General features: G+C 46.6%; 1 protein-coding gene across 1 annotated transcript in view; it reads left to right on the top strand.

Moving 5' to 3' along the window:
- The window catches only part of adamts17 (ADAM metallopeptidase with thrombospondin type 1 motif, 17), a gene marked incomplete at both ends in the record, with an annotated part of 341041 nt that overhangs the window by 186213 nt on the left and 137648 nt on the right, over nucleotides 1-17180 (top strand). The window contains 1 exon segment of the mRNA XM_084308233.1: nucleotides 8170-8310. Within this exon segment, the coding sequence (XP_084164359.1) occupies nucleotides 8170-8310 (141 nt within the window).

The following is a 17180-nucleotide window of genomic DNA, read 5'->3' as shown; positions in this document are numbered from 1 at the left end:
GTATTAGTGGCTTTGGCATTCTTTATGGTTCTTCAGTGGTTCGTCGTGGTTCTTTAGTCGTTCTTCAGTGGTTCTTTAGTGTTTCTTTGGTGGCTCTTTAGGTGGATTGTGTGTGTGCTAGGGTGCTTTTGGCAGCTTTTGGTGACTCTAAAGTGAACGGGTTGTGGCGCTGGTGCAGAAAAGATGGCTTCCGTTAGGGATTTTGTGGATCACCCTTCACATGACATGTTGGAGAGGTTTTCAAAAGAACAGCTTCTCGAGCTTGCTGTGCACTACAAGGTCGAGCTTACTCCCAGTGAGAAACGTTTGAAACCATCTGCCTTGGGTGCTTTGAGGGTTTTGCTCATTAGGGAACAGGTGCTTGAGGAGAGGGTGGAGGAGCCTCCTTCGTCTGGCGCATCTCCGCTATTACCTGGCATAGAGGGTGACTGGAGGATAAGGGAGTTGGAGTTTAAGGAAAGGCAGCTACAGCACGAGCGTGAGGAGAGGAGAGAGGAGCGTGAGTTTAAGGAGAAACAAATGTTGTTGGAGCACGAGCGTGCACAGAAGGATCTTGAATATAAGCATGCTGCCTTGCAGGCGGGTGCTCTGCATCCAGAGTCACGTTCCGGTTTTGATGTAGGCAGGAATATTAGGATGGTGCCTCCATTTTTTGAGAAAGACGTGGAAAGATATTTTCCCCTTTTTGAACGGGTGGCAACCACATTGAAGTGGCCTGATACCGCCTGGACACTGCTGCTGCAATGTGTTTTAGTTGGTAGGGCACAAGAAGCCTACACTGCTCTGTCCCTTGAACAAAGCGCTGATTATGAGCTGGTTAAAGCTTCCATTTTGAGGGCTTATGAGTTGGTTCCTGAGGCCTATCGTCAGCGTTTTAGAGGTTATCGCAGGTTGGAGGGGCGGTCTTATGTTGAGTTTGGTAGGGAGAAGGAGAACCTGTTTGACAGGTGGTGCACTTCTCAGAAGGCAGAGTCAAGAGAGCAGCTTAGGCAGTTGATTCTCCTAGAGGAATTTAAAAGATGTGTTCCTGATACCGTTTCCACACATCTAAATGAGCGTGGGGTATCGAAGATAGGCGACGCCGCTGTCTTCGCTGATGAGTTTGTGTTGACACACAAGTCCGTGTTTTTGGAGGACTACCGTGTTGAGTCCGGGGATAGGCGTCCTGTTCAGGGGGGCCGTTTCCCAAAACCTGTGTCTGCTGGTCAGTTAACTTCACCTCCTAGGCAGGGTGGGTCTGCTGGTGCATTCCCAGAAGGGATTATCTGTTTTTACTGTAAAGAACCTGGTCATATCGTTGCTGGGTGCCCGGTGCTTGAGCAGAAAAATGTCAGGACCGTGGCTCTGGTAGAAACCATATGCAGGACGCCTATGCCAACGTTAGATGGGGATGGGGAAAGTATCAAACGTGTGGACAAAGAACTCGAGGGTTCCTCAAGGTTTATGATGAATGGATTTGTTTCCCTGACTAATGCACTAGAGTCCAAACAGGCTATAACAATTTGGAGAGATACCGGTGCTTTTCAGTCCCTCATTCTGGAGGGGGTTTTGCCGTTTTCAGAAAACTCTTCTTTGCATTCCGGTGTCGTTGTTCGGGGCTTTGGGGGTGGATTTGTGGATGCACCTTTGCATGAGGTCACGCTCAATTCTCCCTTAGTATCAGGCAATGTTGTTGTGGGGGTATGTTCTCACATTCCCATAAAGGGGGTGTCCTTCATTCTAGGGAATGATTTGGCTGGTGACAAAGTGTTGGCTACTCCGGTTGTAACTCCCATTCCTGTGGTTTCTGAGGTCTCTAATGAGCTGGCACAGAAACATCCAGGAGTGTTTCCTGTGTGTGCTGTGGCACGAGAAATGTCAAAGGACAAAAGTGATGTTGTTGATACTTCGACTTGGGACATTACACTTAGTGACACATTCTTTGTTGAGTTAAAATGTGTACCTGTTGAGAATTTTGGAAAGCACACTGTGGATGTACCTCTGCATAATGATTCTCTTGATTATGGTTTTGTGTTAGGCCCGGTGGTGAAACCAGAGTTGACAGGCGTGCCGCAGAAGCATGTGACAGGAGATGATATGGCAGCGCAGTGTCTCAAGGTCTTCCCAGCCTGTACGGTGGCTGAGGCCACGAACGAATTGGAGGATGAGTGTGGGAAGGATGCTATGAGAGGTGCTGTTGTTTCATGTGACACCGTTCTAGTTGGAGAGGCTACTAAGCTTGACTTAGGCTGCCAGCCTTCCCACAATAGCTCTATTGTCCCTAATGTTTCACTTGTGGGCAGGGATGGTCCCAGTATGTCAGTTGATGATTCTGACATTGATCCACATGTCCACACTGATTCTCTGCCATGCACTAGGTGTGATGGTCAACCTAGTTACCTGTGTCCTGTGGAGCAGGAGCCGCCTTCGCGACCTGGTCTGTTGAGTGGCAGCCATTTTGATTTTGATCAGGACAAAGTTATTTTGGGTGACGCCATTTTAGATGGTGTTCCAGACGTTATTGTGACTGTCGTACTGCCATATTCCCGGTACACTGGGGCTGTACCTGAGGCGGTACAGCCTACTCTGGATGTTCACGGTGTGCAGTATCCTGAACTGCCAGTGCCAGGTGGGATGGATATGGGTGCGGTGGTGGTATCAGTGATCTATGGTTTTGTTGTGCTGTGTTCTGTTCTGTTAAGCGCAGTTCTCAGGTTGATTTTGGTTTGCAGTATAATTTTGACAGATCGGTATCGGTGGTCGTGTTCGACAGGGGCCGACCCGGTTCTTGCCTTGAACCATTTTGATGTTTACGTTGGATCCTCCAGTTTACCCCTTGTTGTGTATACAGACCATAACCCTTTGGTTTTTCTTCGCAGCATGGTGAACTCGAACCATCGTTTGATGCGATGGAGTTTGTTCCTCCAGGCGTATAACTTGGATATTCGCCACATCGTGGGAGGGACAACATGCTAGCAAACGCCCTCTCACGATCATAGTACAGGTGTTTGTGGTACCCGTTATCGCTGTTGTGGTAGTGGCCCTGACAACTAAGGGGTCACAGTTGTTTTTTGTTTTGTTTATGGGTTGTTGTGTAGTGGTTGCCTCTTGGGCAACCAGTTTGGTGGGGGAGGTGTTATGTACTAGAGGCCTGATCACTCCTGTGTCACCGGGCATGCAGGTGAGGCCTGCCAATTAGCCAATTAGTGCTGATTGGTTACCTGCTGGGGAGCTTTAAAGGCAGACCTAGTAACACACATGCACTGTCTGTGCTTAGAGAAAGAGCTGTTAGGTTCTTCAGTCCTTGTCCGTTGGGTTTGCACTAGTACCTTAGTTACATTTACCTTAATAGTTCCTTGAGTTAGTAGCACTTTGAGTTAGAGCACGGGGTTTTGGTGTTGGTTTGCACATAGGTTGCATGCCCCTGAGCCAGGGTCGTAACACACACACACACACACACACACACACACACACATACACACACACACACACACACACACACACACACACACACACACACACACACACACACACACACACACACACACACACACACACACACACACACACACACACACACACACACACACACACACACACACACTCTTTCTCCTGTATGTGTCTCTGTTTCTCTCCCGCCAATCATCTCTCCTCTTCTGTCTTAAAGGAACACTCCAATATTTTGGGAAATTAGCTTATTTGCCATCTACCCTGGAGATAGACAAGAAGATGCATACCTTTTTCTTCTCTGTGCATGCAGTAGGCAGGCATTAAAGCGTTCCGTCTTGAGACGGAATTCCGTCGATTTGAATCGGAGTCTGACGGATTTCCCGTCAATTGGCTACCTGGTAGGGATGTCCCGATCACGTTTTTTTGCTCCCGATCCGATCCCGATCATGTGATTTTGAGTATCTACCGATACCGATATTTCCCGATCCGATTTTCTTTTTACTTTTTATTCAACAAACATGACCATGTTCACGTCTTAAACTCATACTGAGGCCTTAGTTTTGGTTTTAAATTGCATATCATCATTCATTTATTTATTGTCACAGAGCAGAATAATTTTGCCAAAACAAACCAATAGTATCCAGCTGCAGAACGGCAGACCAGCCACACTCTCAGACCCAAACACATTTCCTTTGATTTAATTATACATCAAATGATTTAGGAAGTAAACTTTTCACCTGGATAACGTCAACATTCAGGGTGAATGTAATGTGAGAAAAAAAAATAAAAAATAAATTTGGGTTTGTTTTGGCAGAATTCTTCTGCTCTGTGTGACAATAAATAAATGAATGATGATATGCAATTTAAAACCAAAACTAAGGCATCAGTATGAGTTTAAGATGTGAACATGGTCATGTTTGTTGAATAAAAAAAATAAAGAAATAAAAAAAGGCAGATTTTTTATTTTTTTTTGCCGATCCCGATCTTTGGAAAATCACGTGATTGGCCCCGATCCCGATCACGTGACATCCCTACTACCTGGTATAATATGATTTGTAGATGCATACAGATTGAAACTAAATTGAGCCAATCAGGCGTCAAATATCATGAAAAAGGGAATTTTTTTCCTACCGCGGCCACGCCAAGCAGTCATGGCGAGCAATAATGGCAGGACGCACGCAGCGACTAGAGAGACAGGATTACGCTAATAGTAGAAAAAAGTTTCAGTCAAGCGACCTGCACAACCCTGCCCCCACACACACGCTACTGCATCAAAGTTACTTATGATTAACAAAGGCATTCGTTTTGTGGCATTAACGTTATAGTTACACGTTCAATAACATCAGTGTATTTACCCGACCATATAGCATTGTTGGTCATTCATAGCTCAGTTCCTTCCTTTGCTCAGAGAGCCCGTACAGAATTGTAGCCATTCTGCAATCTGTTAATAAAGTTTTCAATCAGACAAATGTATAGAAAAGCTTTTATTATAACATTCGTTGCAGTAAAATCATCATGCCTCGTTTGGTACTCCTGTTATTAGCTCCGGTACGTTTGTTATTGATTCTGTCGCGTAAATCAATGGTGGACCTCCCGGAAGTAAAAAACGAATAAGCGCTTGCCGATTGGTGGTAAGAACAGCAGAGGCGGGTACAAGCGGTGTGACGTAATTGGCAGAATCGACTGTCAATCAAAATTGTTCTGTTGCCGTCTACCATGCATTGCTTTGGTTGAGCGATAGCGCTCTCTTATTAAAACTCATAAACAAGTCTTGAGCGAGACAAGTTAGTCTGTTAGGTTATGAAAGCCAGTGAGTATTGTATGACTCAGACTTCAGCAATAATCATGACTCATGAGCATTATAAAATAAAAACACATGGCATAGTGGAATACCATAAAGTACCATAAGTACGTAAAGAGGCCTATGTTCATATCGGTGAGCACAATTTGTAACACAAAAAGAGAGACGTGTAGCCTATTTATTTATTTAATATTGTATTTATTCATTTTATTATTATTATTTTATTTGTTGCCATGCCTAAAATAATAGTCAAGCATAGGGCTAAAACATTTTCATAAACAATAATATATTTTTTTGTTATATGGTTATAATAAAAGCTTTTCTATACATTTGTCTGATTGATTGATTGATTGATAACTTTATTAACAGATTGCAGAATGGGTACAGTACAGTATGGCTCAATACACATAATTGTTAAGGGGATGCAGACCAGAGAAAGACTTTCATCTTGTTTACATCAGGGTCCCCCATTTTGTCCCCCACATAATATATATGACACACATGACATACAGATAGACAATGCACGTGACCACGCCTACTCCCGTGCATGCCTACAAGACACAGGGAGTGGTCACATCTACGCCCTTCCAAGTCTGAATTCCATACGTGAAAAACATCCAAGGGACCTCAGGGCGCTGAAGAGCGAGACGCTCAGCCAGTATTCATATAACTAGGGTTATAGGATAACCTTTGTTTGTGGCCACGTCAAATGCACCCCCTGAGGGCCCATAAGCCCCTGCCAGGGAGGAGGGGAGTCCCGTCCACCCGCCCGTCCTAACGAAGGGGGGGGGAGGCAGTCAACTACAACCAATGTGCGAAAAAGGGAACCAGTCACCCTAGAACGCACAGTGCAAGCGGGACCACGTGTGGCACAGCACTCCACGGTCCACACCCACACACACCTGCCTGGGAGACACGAGTGGAGTGTGCCCTGACGCCTGCGGGGGGAACCTGTCCAGCCAAAGTGTAGCAGAGGGCAATGCCCTCGCACAACCAATGTGACAGGCGTTGCTTGGACAGCGCCTCACCCGCGTGAGAGCCACCGTAACAAACAACAGTTGATCGGTAGCCGTGAGATCCTGCAATGCGACTAAGGTAAACCTTCAGCGTACGGACAGGACACAACAGGTGAAGGCTTGCCTCCAACTCACTAGTGTGAGGAGGAGGGTGAAACGCCTGAAGCACAATATCCCTGGAGCGATAAGAGCTCCGGATATTCTTTGTCACGAAGGCCAGATTAGGCCTCAGAGTCGCACTGCTATCGGCCCGAATAGACAGGCACTCTGACCGCACCGAGAGAGCACACAGCTCACCCACGAGTTTAGCGGAGGTGATGGCCAAAAGGAACGCGGTCTTAAAGACAGACGATCCAATGGCGCCTGCTCAAGAGGCTCAAACGGGGCCCACAACAGCCTTTCCAGGAACAGTTGGAGGTCCCGACTCGGAGACAGAGCACGTTCCACAGGCTTGAGACGCTGTGTGCCAAGCAGGAAACGTCTCACGAGAGGGTGGCTGAACAGTGTTCTGCCCTCAAATCCCACATGACAAGAAGATATAGCTGCACTGTCGAGGCCGACCGTCTATCCAGGATAGACTGGAGGAAGGACAGAACCAAGTCCAGGTGGCATGACACCGGGTCCAGGCCCCCAACCTCACACCACTCTCGAACCATACACACCACTTCCCTGCCTAAGCCGCGGTAGTGGACGGAGCCTGCGCGTTCTGGATGGTGTTAACCACAGTAGAGTTAAGACGCATCCCCTCCAGATTCACCTTTTCAGCAGCCAAGCCATTAGAGGCTGCCCCAGAACAGGAAGCAGAAACAGTGTTCCGCGTTACCACGGAACAGGCCACGGCGGGGCCACCAAGAGCTGAATCAGGGCCGGGAACCACACAGCTGTGCCCCGGTCTGGTGCGACCAGGATCAAAGTCCTGCGCTCCTGACGTACCCGCCCCAACAGCTGAGCTATCAGGTGTATGGGGGGGAACGCATACAGAATCCCGGGCGGCCACAGACCGAATTGGCCGCCGCCCGGTGGAGACGGGGGAGCGTACTCCTCCCTGTCTGTAGACATACGACGCCGACGTCGTGCTGTCCGTCCTGATCAGACCATGCTCGCCCATCACATGATGGCCGAGCTGTCTGAGGACTAGAAGCACTGCCTTCAATTTCAACACATTGATATGTAGTGCAGACCGGGCAGCATGGTCCTTGCCAGCTGTCCCCTACTGCGTCGGTCCGACACGCCCCCCCCCCCCCCCCCATCCCGTGAGGGAGGCGTCAGTGAAGACCGTGACGTGTGACGTGCGTCAGTGAAGACCATGGGGACCCGGCTGGTGAAGGCCCCAGGCCCCCCCCAGTGGGCGAGGTCCCCCAGTACTGATATGGGAACCTTCAGCTGCTTCTACTTGACTCTCACAGGGTCTATTTTCATACTGAAAAACCCACCTCTGTATCCTCCTCATGAAGAGGAGCCCCCCTACCTGTGCGCGGCGTAGCTCGACCGCCCTCGAAGTCCCTCGGTTCACTGCCAGAATCGAGGACAGACCAGAAAAGGGCAGACGTTCCGTGGAGGTAGAGCAGTCGTCTGGTAATCCAGAGGTTCCCGGTTCGATTCCGCTCCTTCCGGGCAGCGTGTCGAAGAGTCCTTGAGCAAGACACTTAACCCCTAATTGCTCCCGATGAGCAGGTCGGCACCTTGCATGGTTGCCTCCGCCGTTGGTGTGTGAATGTGTGAGAGAATGTGTGAGTGAATGGGTCAAATGTGAGTAACAAATTGTAAAGCGCTTTGGTTAAAAGCGCTATATAAAAAAGCAGCCATTTACCATGAGGCCAAATGTCTCAGAACTTCACAGATCTATGTTATGTTATGTTATGTTATGTTATTTCATCTTATCTCATCTCATCTGCATGTCTGTGTGTCCTCCTCTGTCCTCAGTATGGGAATGAGTCATGATGATGACCATGCCACCTGCACAGGCCACTCCCACATCATGTCTGGCGAATGGGTGAAGGGCAGGAACCCCAGCGACCTATCCTGGTCCTCCTGTAGCCGTGACGACCTGGAGAAATTCCTCAGGTGAGGCTTACCTTGCTCACTCAAGACCAAGGACACCCACATATTGTACCTACATGACAACATGTCTGTCTCTCCAAAGGCTTCAAGAGAATGAAAAGATCTGATATCAATTTGGTTTATTTTAGTGCATTTCTTTTATATTTAAGAGGAGGTTTTGAAGTAATTTGATCGTCACAAGGAACAAAGCATTCCAACATAAGGGCTTAAGACATTGGTAATTTACTTGTTACTTTTGTGAAATCATCCATTTAAAATGTTCAAGTCAATGTCTTCGGCCCGCCCCCCCCCCCCCCCCCCCCCCCCCGGCCACGTTGCGTTTCAGTGAGTCCCACATCAAAGTTTCTGGCCAGCCGTGTTCTAGAGACAATCCCTTCCAGGGATAAGGGTCTGGTTCATAAAGAATATCCACTGCACATGCGATCCAAGGGGATATTAACCCTTTCACTGCCACACTACAGAAGGTTAACCCTTTCACTACCACACTACAGAAGGTTAACCCATTCACTACCACACTGCAGACGGTTAACCTTATGTAGTGTGGTAGTGAAAGGGTTAACCAGTTGTTGTGTGGCAGTGAAAGGGTTAACCTGCTGTATTGTCGCATTTAACACATTGGTTGCCAGCAGGGGGTGCGCGATTTATCGCTTGAGTGCCACCACTCTAATTAATGAGAGGACGAGCACATTTGCGAACGCATAAACTATATCTTAAATTATGGCTATGTGTCTAATACGCCCGTCGCTTATCAATGACTTGCTTGCAGTCAACATGTACGAAACTGATTGTTTTTTCATCACTACATTTCCGTTTTATACCGTTTTGAATAGGAGTATAGTTTTGGAGATTTCTAGAAAAAAGAAAGATTCCGCGATAATAGCCCTTTAGTGGAATACACACAACACGTTGTCATTTTCCGGCTGATTTATGAATCGTTTTCAAATAAACGCTAGATTATCGATAGTATATGTGTACTTATGCACACTAGAGAAGCGGGCTGAAAGATCAATTATCTATGTCCTGCCTGGCGCTAACGTTACGCACACACACATACACACATAGGAGACACATTGTGAACGCTGTGAAAAGAAACTCTGATTAACCCAATACTGGTAGAATAAAGTCCTTACCTCACATCAGATGTTCTGCAAAAATATTAATCCAATTCCTGATCGCCATTCCAAATATTGATCGCGTTTATTGATCCAACGGTATACCTCGAAACACATAATCGACGCGTCTTCCAGTGCCCTCAGTGGATGCAATAGTCTCAGGTCGGTGGATGAAGTGGGAGGGGGCGTGGAGAGGAGGAAAATCACGTGGAACGGATTGTGGAGCATGGAATCTAATAGGCTAAGCTTCATCATCAGAGCCACATATGATGTCCTGCCCTCACCAACCAATCTACATCTCTGGTATGGAGAGGACCCAACCTGTCTCCAGTGTGCAGCCCCAGCAACCCTCAAACACATCTTAGTGGGTTGCAAGACCAGTCTAACTCAAGGAAGATACACCTGGCCCCATAACCAGGTACTGAAGTGCTTGACTGCCGAACTTGAGAACAAGAGAGTAACCACCAACGCCATGCCTCTAAATGCCCAAACTACCTTCCCACGGAAAACAACCTTCATCCGGGAAGGGGAGAAACGGCGGACCAAGCCATCACCTCCGAACTCAGGCCCACTGAACGCAGCCCGGGATTGGGAAATGCGGGTAGACCTCAGCCAGAGGCTTACCTTCCCATCTGAAATGGCAGCGACCAACCTGCACCCAGACCTGGTCCTCTGGTCCAAATCTTGCCGGTGTGTCTTCATCGTTGAGCTGACGGTCCCATGGGAGGAAGCCATCGATGAGGCATTCGAACGGAAGAGGCTGCGATATGCCAACTTAGCAGCTGAAGCAGAGGGGCGGGGCTGGAACGTGAAGGTGTGGCCAGTGGAGGTGGGCTGCAGAGGCTTTGTAGCCAGTTCCACCACAAGGCTCCTGAAGGAATTAGGGATCAGAGGACAGGCCCAACGGAAGGCAATTAAAGAGCTTGCCACTGCAGCAGAACGGAGCAGTCACTGGTTGTGGCTGAAACGTAGAGACGCATCATGGGCTGCTAAATGAACACGTGGTGCCACCGTGCAACACGCACCCAGGCCTGATCAGCCTGTGGTGGGCCAACCTCGGCAGAGGGTGTATTGTGATAAATGGCCGAAACACCCAATGAGGTTGGGGAACACAACTGAAGATGTGTCGTACTGGTGGCACCACGTGATTATTGCCAAATTCCACCCCACTCCAACCTCATTCAATTGTTGTGCTGAATATTTAGGGATCTTTAACAACTAGTCCTATTAAGAATCCATCAGGTTACATGCCTCAGAAGTAAAATGTGGACCCCGGAGTTTTTTCCCCTGATGCATTCCAATCTACTCCATTCCAATGGGTGCAATACCATCCGGGAGACGATAGGGGGCGGTATTTGCCCTTTTCGAGCTCAGAGCCAGTCCCAATGATAACGTGAGGCTGGATGGATGAAAAATTTATGGATATCGCTAATAAAAGAAATAACGATTAAATAACGAGATTTCTCGTCATTGGCACTCAACGCATGGCGGCCAACAACGAGATTTCTCGTCATTGGCACCCAATGTGTTAAAGGGTTAATCCTTTGGTAGTGTGGTAGTGAAAGGATTAAGCTGCTCCATACAGATCGGAAGGAGTGCAAGCGAACCTGGATTATCGTGCATGCAATCGCTGTTGGCTAGAGGCCAAAAACATCAGAATTCCCTTGCAAGGGCAAACATTTTATAATAATTGTGTGTACATTAGAATGTTTTCTATCACCTAATTTCAAAACTGAGTTTGATTTTTAAATAGGCAAACAATTATGAAATATCTATTTTTGTCTACCAGCATTGACAATGGAGACATGGCATTATATATAGCACGGTTGTGTTTTGAACCCAATGTGCAGGCAAGGAGACACGTCAGGCAGAACTGAGCAAAACCCAATATGGGTATATTTAATATAATAGTATAAAAGTCCAGGCATGGGTCGGTACACAGAGGAGGTTCTCGTAATGTCCAGGATATATACACAGGGCATGGAAGTCAGACAGACGGAGTTATAGCAGGAGCAGTTGTCATCAGCCAGGTGTAGGTCAGAGCAGTACTTTGTGAACCAGGTCAGTGTCTCCACGATCTGACAGCTTCTCTATGTCTGAGGCGGGTTTATATACCGTGATGCACTCTGCCTCCAGACCGCACATCAGCTGCCTCCTACTACAACAGCTGTAACCAATATAAGATAATGAGAGTGGCAGAGTGGGGAGGAGAACATAGAGAGACAGGAGTACTCACAATGAGGAACCACGACAATATAACTCACCGGAGTTGAACTCACAAAGACCGCAAACGGTCTTCCTTTGATACAAACATGCATATCAATAACCTTTTCAAAATCCAAGTGATGTCAAGTCGGAATAGAGGACCGTTTTTATAGAATACCATTTCAAAGTATATGTGTTTTATGCTGTGGTTTTAGAACTACAACTGAAGTTTACATTTACATTTTTTCATTTAGCTGACGCTTTTATCCAAAGCGAGTTCTGTACGACAAGTCATCAGGAAGGCACAACTCTTATCAGCTGATGTGTAATAATGTTCATCAAAGTGTTGAGTGCTACAGTGTAGGTTCGTTTATTAGGACATGTGCATGGCAGTAAGGTTAGTTAGGGTTAGATTTTTTTAAATTATTTTATTTAATTTTTTATTTAAGATAATGGTTGAAGTGCGTCTTTAGTCAACAGCGAAAGATTGGATGGGTTTCGGCTGTCCTAACTGGGGTGGGTAGTTCATTCCACCATTGTGGGGCAAGGACTGAGAATAGGCGACTTCTCTTTGATGACCCTCCCGGAGCTCTGATAGGAGTAGGTCTGAGGCGGCCAGAAGATGCAGAGCGTAGGGGTATTGAGGGTGTAGAGACCATTGACCAGAGGTAGGCGGGAGCGGTTCCCTTTGCTGCACGGTATGCCAGGTTGAGGGCCTTGAAGCGGATTCGTGCAGCAATGGGGAGCCAGTGCAGGTTCCTAAGAAGTGGGGTGACATGGGACGACTTCGGTAGGTTTGAGATCAGGCGGGCCTCTGCGTTCTGGATGAGTTGAAGAGGCTTGGTGGCAGTGGTCGGGAGGCCAACAAGCAGTGCGTTGCAGTAGTCGAGGCGGGAGATGACTGTTGATTGGACGAGGAGTTGGGTGGCTTCTTTTGTCAGGAAGGGGCGGATCCTTCTGACGTTGCTCAGAGGGGAATCTGCAGGTTCTGGTTGTCGCTGCGATGTGAGCAGAGAAGTTCAACTGGTCATCGAGGACAACACCAAGGTTCTTGGCGGTCGGGGACGCGGTCACAGCTGCATTCTCGACTGTGATGGAAAGGTTGGTCAGGGGGGAGGATTTGGCCGGCAGGTGGAGCAATTCTGTTTTGCTTAGGTTCAGTTTGAGGTGGTTGGTCGTCATCCAGGCGGAGATGTCGGACAGACAGGCGGAGATCCGCTCAGAGACGTGGATATCTGAGGGAGGGAAGGAGAGGAAGAGTTGAGTATCATTGGCATAACAATGATACGAGAAGGCATGAGACGTGATAATGTTACCCAGTGATTTAGTGTAGAGGGAGAAGAGAAGGGGTCCTAGGATCGAGCCCTGGGGGACACCCGTCCGCAGGGGGCGGGTGACCGACAGGGTCCCTCTCCATGAGACTTGGTAGGAGCGGTCATTGAGGTATGATGTCAGCCATGTCAGCGCAGAGCCAGCCACTCCCATTCCTGCGAGGGCCGCGAGGAGGATCTGATGGTTGACTGTGTCGAAGGCTGCAGATAGATCTAGGAGAATCAGGACAGAGGAGAGGCCTTTCGCTTTTGCTAAGTGAAGTGCCTCTGTGACCGCAATGAGGGCCGTCCGGAAGCCTGACTGATTAGGGTCTAGGAGGTCATTCTGTAAGAGATAAGCAGTGAGTTGGTTGTATACAGCACGTTCAAGTGTTTTAGAAAGGAAGGAGAGAAGAGAGACAGGACGATAGTTGCCTATGACGGTGGGGTTCAGGGTTGGTTTCTTTATTAGCGGTGTGACTCTGGCTTGTTTTAGGGAGGTGGGGACCACCCCCGAGTTGAGGGAGGAGTTGATGGTTGCAGTTAGGAATGGGAGGATGTCTGGTGCTATGGTCTGGAGGAGTGGGGAAGGTAGCCGGTCCAGCTGGCATGTAGTCGGACGGTTCGACGTTACCAGTGTCAGGGTCTCGGCTTCTGTAATGGGAGAGAAAGATGACAGAGTGAAGGATGAGGTTCTCGATTCAGTATTTGGAATGGGTGGGGGTTGGGAGAAGGAGCTGCGGATGTTCTCCACTTTTTCCTCGAAGAAGATTGCAAAGTCTTCGGCAGAGAAAGATGAGGGAGGAGGGGGTGAGGGGGTGAGGAGGGATGACATGGTAGCATGCAGTTTGCGAAGGTTCTTGGCAGAGGCCTCGATCCTATGGTGAAAGAAAGAAGCTTTGGCATTAGTAATGGTTTTGGAGAATGTTAACAAGAGGTTGTGATATGTGTCGATGTCAGCAGTGAGGCGTGACTTTCTATACTTCCGCTCAGCCGCTCTCAGGACCTGTTCTTCTTCTCTGGTTGTTAATCTGGTAGTCATCCACCTCCATCGGTCAGACTGCGGTGATAAGTGTTGTGTAAACACAACGCAGCCACACATCACTCTCTTACCTTCCCCACAGTCAAACTGGGGTAATGACCCAATGCTACTGTTATGTGTTCACTGTGTGGGCGACCATCATTCTATTCTCCGTCACTATCACTATTATTATGCATGGCAAGAAAATAATTACAACATTTGAAGTAAAACATCATTACTATTGTGTGACTATGTTTGTACAACTATATCTTATATTTGAACCCAAGTTGACAATTTCTCCCAGTGATTCACAGCATCTTTAATACTATTATGATGAGATTCACAGCATTTCAGCCAAAACTGACCTAGCAGCACCTACAGTATTTCAATGTCAATGGGTTGAATGTGGTCCATTAAGCTGGGCATTCAGATCAATTATATGCCCCTCAAGTTTATGCCTGGAAGGAATTTTAAGCCTGGTCACGTTGAACGGTTTCCATCGGTTACTAGTTTGGGATGCTCCGTCTGTAACGAGTAGAGCCAGAACCCAAACGCAGACACAGAACCACCAGAGAAGGGAGTAAAACCCAAATGCGGGTACATTTATTATACAACGTATATGGAACAGGGGAATTCTAGGAATTGGGGTAAACTAATAAATGTCCAAACAAGGTGTGTGTTGTAAAAAAAATAAAAAAAAATAACAAAGTGTCAAAAGAAAGCCACAGGAACAATTCAAGTCTAATTGCCTGGGAACAAAAATATAAAAAAAAACTCACGGGACAAAACAAAGAGTAAAGATTCCAGGGAATAAATAAAGGGAGCAGGCAGGAGGTTCACCAGGCAGGGTAGTCAGGCCGGGACTGTGGCACAAGGGAGAAACAACTAAGATATAAACTAAAAAATATAGAACTAAAAGCTACTATATTCCCTTCAGTCCATGAAACTAAAATATGTAGAACTAAAAGCTACAATATTCCCCTCAGTCCATTAAAGTAACTAAAGGATGTAGAACTAAAAGCTACAATATTAACCTCAGACTCAGTCCACTAAACTAAAGACTACAATACCCCCCCCCCTGATTGCATTATTTTAGACAGTTTTGTTTTATAACTACTAGTTTGCATGTTGTGTGAATATGGCTTCAAGTGTTTATTATGTATATACACATACATGGACAGTACATACACACACAAACACACTCACACACACTGGGGACATTACATTGACTGACGTTCCATTCTCTAGTCCCTGACATAGTCGATTAGTCAGTCTATTTGGTAAATGGCTGCTTTTTTATATAGCACTTTTATCCAAAGCGCTTTACAATTTGTTCCTCACATTTTACCCATTCACTCACACATTCACACACCGACGGCGGAGGCAACCATGCAAGGTGCCAACCTGCTCATCGGGAGCAATTAGGGGTTAAGTGTCTTGCTCAAGGACACATCGACACGCTGCCCGGGAGGAGCGGGAATCGAACCGGGAACCTCCGGATTGCCAGATGACTGCTCTACCTCCTGTGTTGGTGTTAGTCAGCCAAGAATGAGTTGTTAGTCGATTAGTCAATTTCTATGTTGTTATTTCTGAACACGTTATCTCCTGAAAAATGAGAATCACATCTCTGGTAACCATGAGATTTAACACTAACACAGCCATGGAGAAAATGCTACTGATTCCCGCCGGGAACGGGTCAGATGACCCGACAGCTTATATGAGAAATATGAGAAAAATAAACAGTGTAAACTATATAATTACCTCTGAATATAAAAATATGAGGTTTACCACAATGAAATGTAGGTTTGAGTGACATAAAAAAAATTAAAACAAATTATTATTATTTTTTATTTTTTATTTTTTGGATGGAAGAGCCACACATTGATGGGCAAAGAGCCACATGCAGCTCGCGAGCCACAGGTTGGCCACCCCTGCACTAGATGCTCGCTAAGTGCTGTGACTTTCGTCTGTTCCAACGGCCCAATATGTGGAATAACGTTCTAATTATATTTTCCTGAAGTAATTTTGAAATTTCAGAAACCGTGCGAGATAAAACGGGTACTTTTAGGAAAAGTCACTGAGGACAGAGCTGGAGCTCGACCGAGTGACGAGGATACCTAGGATACACTCGGCTGTGCTAGTGTTAAAGGAGATGTTTTTGTATTACTGCATGTGGGAAACTCATATTTTACAGATGTGTCGATTAAATCAACAAATGTATTGGGCAACACATTCCTTGACAACTTAACTGAGCAGGTATTTAATCAAGGACAGCCCCTGACAGTACTTCATCTGTACCGCGTCAGCTGAAAATAATCCATACGGGCCACTCACTAGTCCAGGTCACTAGTCATTCCTGGTCTCCATCGCATCGATCTCTGTCCACTGTACCTTGGCCTTTAAAGATGACATGATAGATGGTATCTACTACTGATGCCTACTGGGGTTCAATCAATGAGTATCTTCTCAGACTGAATGCATTCATCATCAACCTGGTAACTGTTATTATGGGATGGTTAGATTGATAGAGTAGACACATCGACCTGGTAACTGTTATTATGGGATGGTTAGATTGATAGAGTAGACACATCGACCTGGTAACTGTTATTATGGGATGGTTAGATTGACAGAGTAGAACACAGAATGCTAAGTAGATAGATGTCTCTGTGTCAATAGTTCCTGCGGATTGACTGCTTAGTTACTGCTAACACAGGTCATGTGTGTGTGTGTGTGTGTTTGTGTGTAAGGAATCTATTTTACCAGTCTTGGGATAATCAGAGCTTTTTTCACAGATATATCAACGTGTCCCGTATGTGTGTGTGTGTGCTGATCAGGAAATGAGATTATTAGACACATAGCCATAATTTAAGATATAGTTTATGCGTTCGCAAATGTGCTCGCTCTCTCATTGAATAGAGCGTTGGCACTCAAGCGCTATATATCGTGCGCCCCCTGCTGGCACTCAAAGTGTTAAACATGGTATTTGTTCCAATGGTTTGGAATGAGGACTGCGTAGACTCAACAAATAACACAGAATAAACCAAACAAAAACAATGTACGAGGTGTGTAACACAATGACGCGCTTTAGACCAAACTCAATTTTAAAGATGGAACGGAGATAAAAGTATCACTCTGGGACTTCCGGTATGAGAGCAGACGGGTAACACACGCGCGATAGAGCTCCTGGTCAAATGAGTGAAAAAACGGATAAAAAAAGACCCGAAA

The sequence above is a fragment of the Notolepis coatsorum genome (genome assembly GCF_963971535.1).
Source record: "Notolepis coatsorum genome assembly, chromosome: 2".
NCBI classification, from domain to species: Eukaryota; Metazoa; Chordata; class Actinopteri; order Aulopiformes; family Paralepididae; genus Notolepis; species Notolepis coatsorum.
Note: the sequence above shows the minus strand (reverse complement) of the source record. Positions and strands in the feature narration are given on the sequence as shown.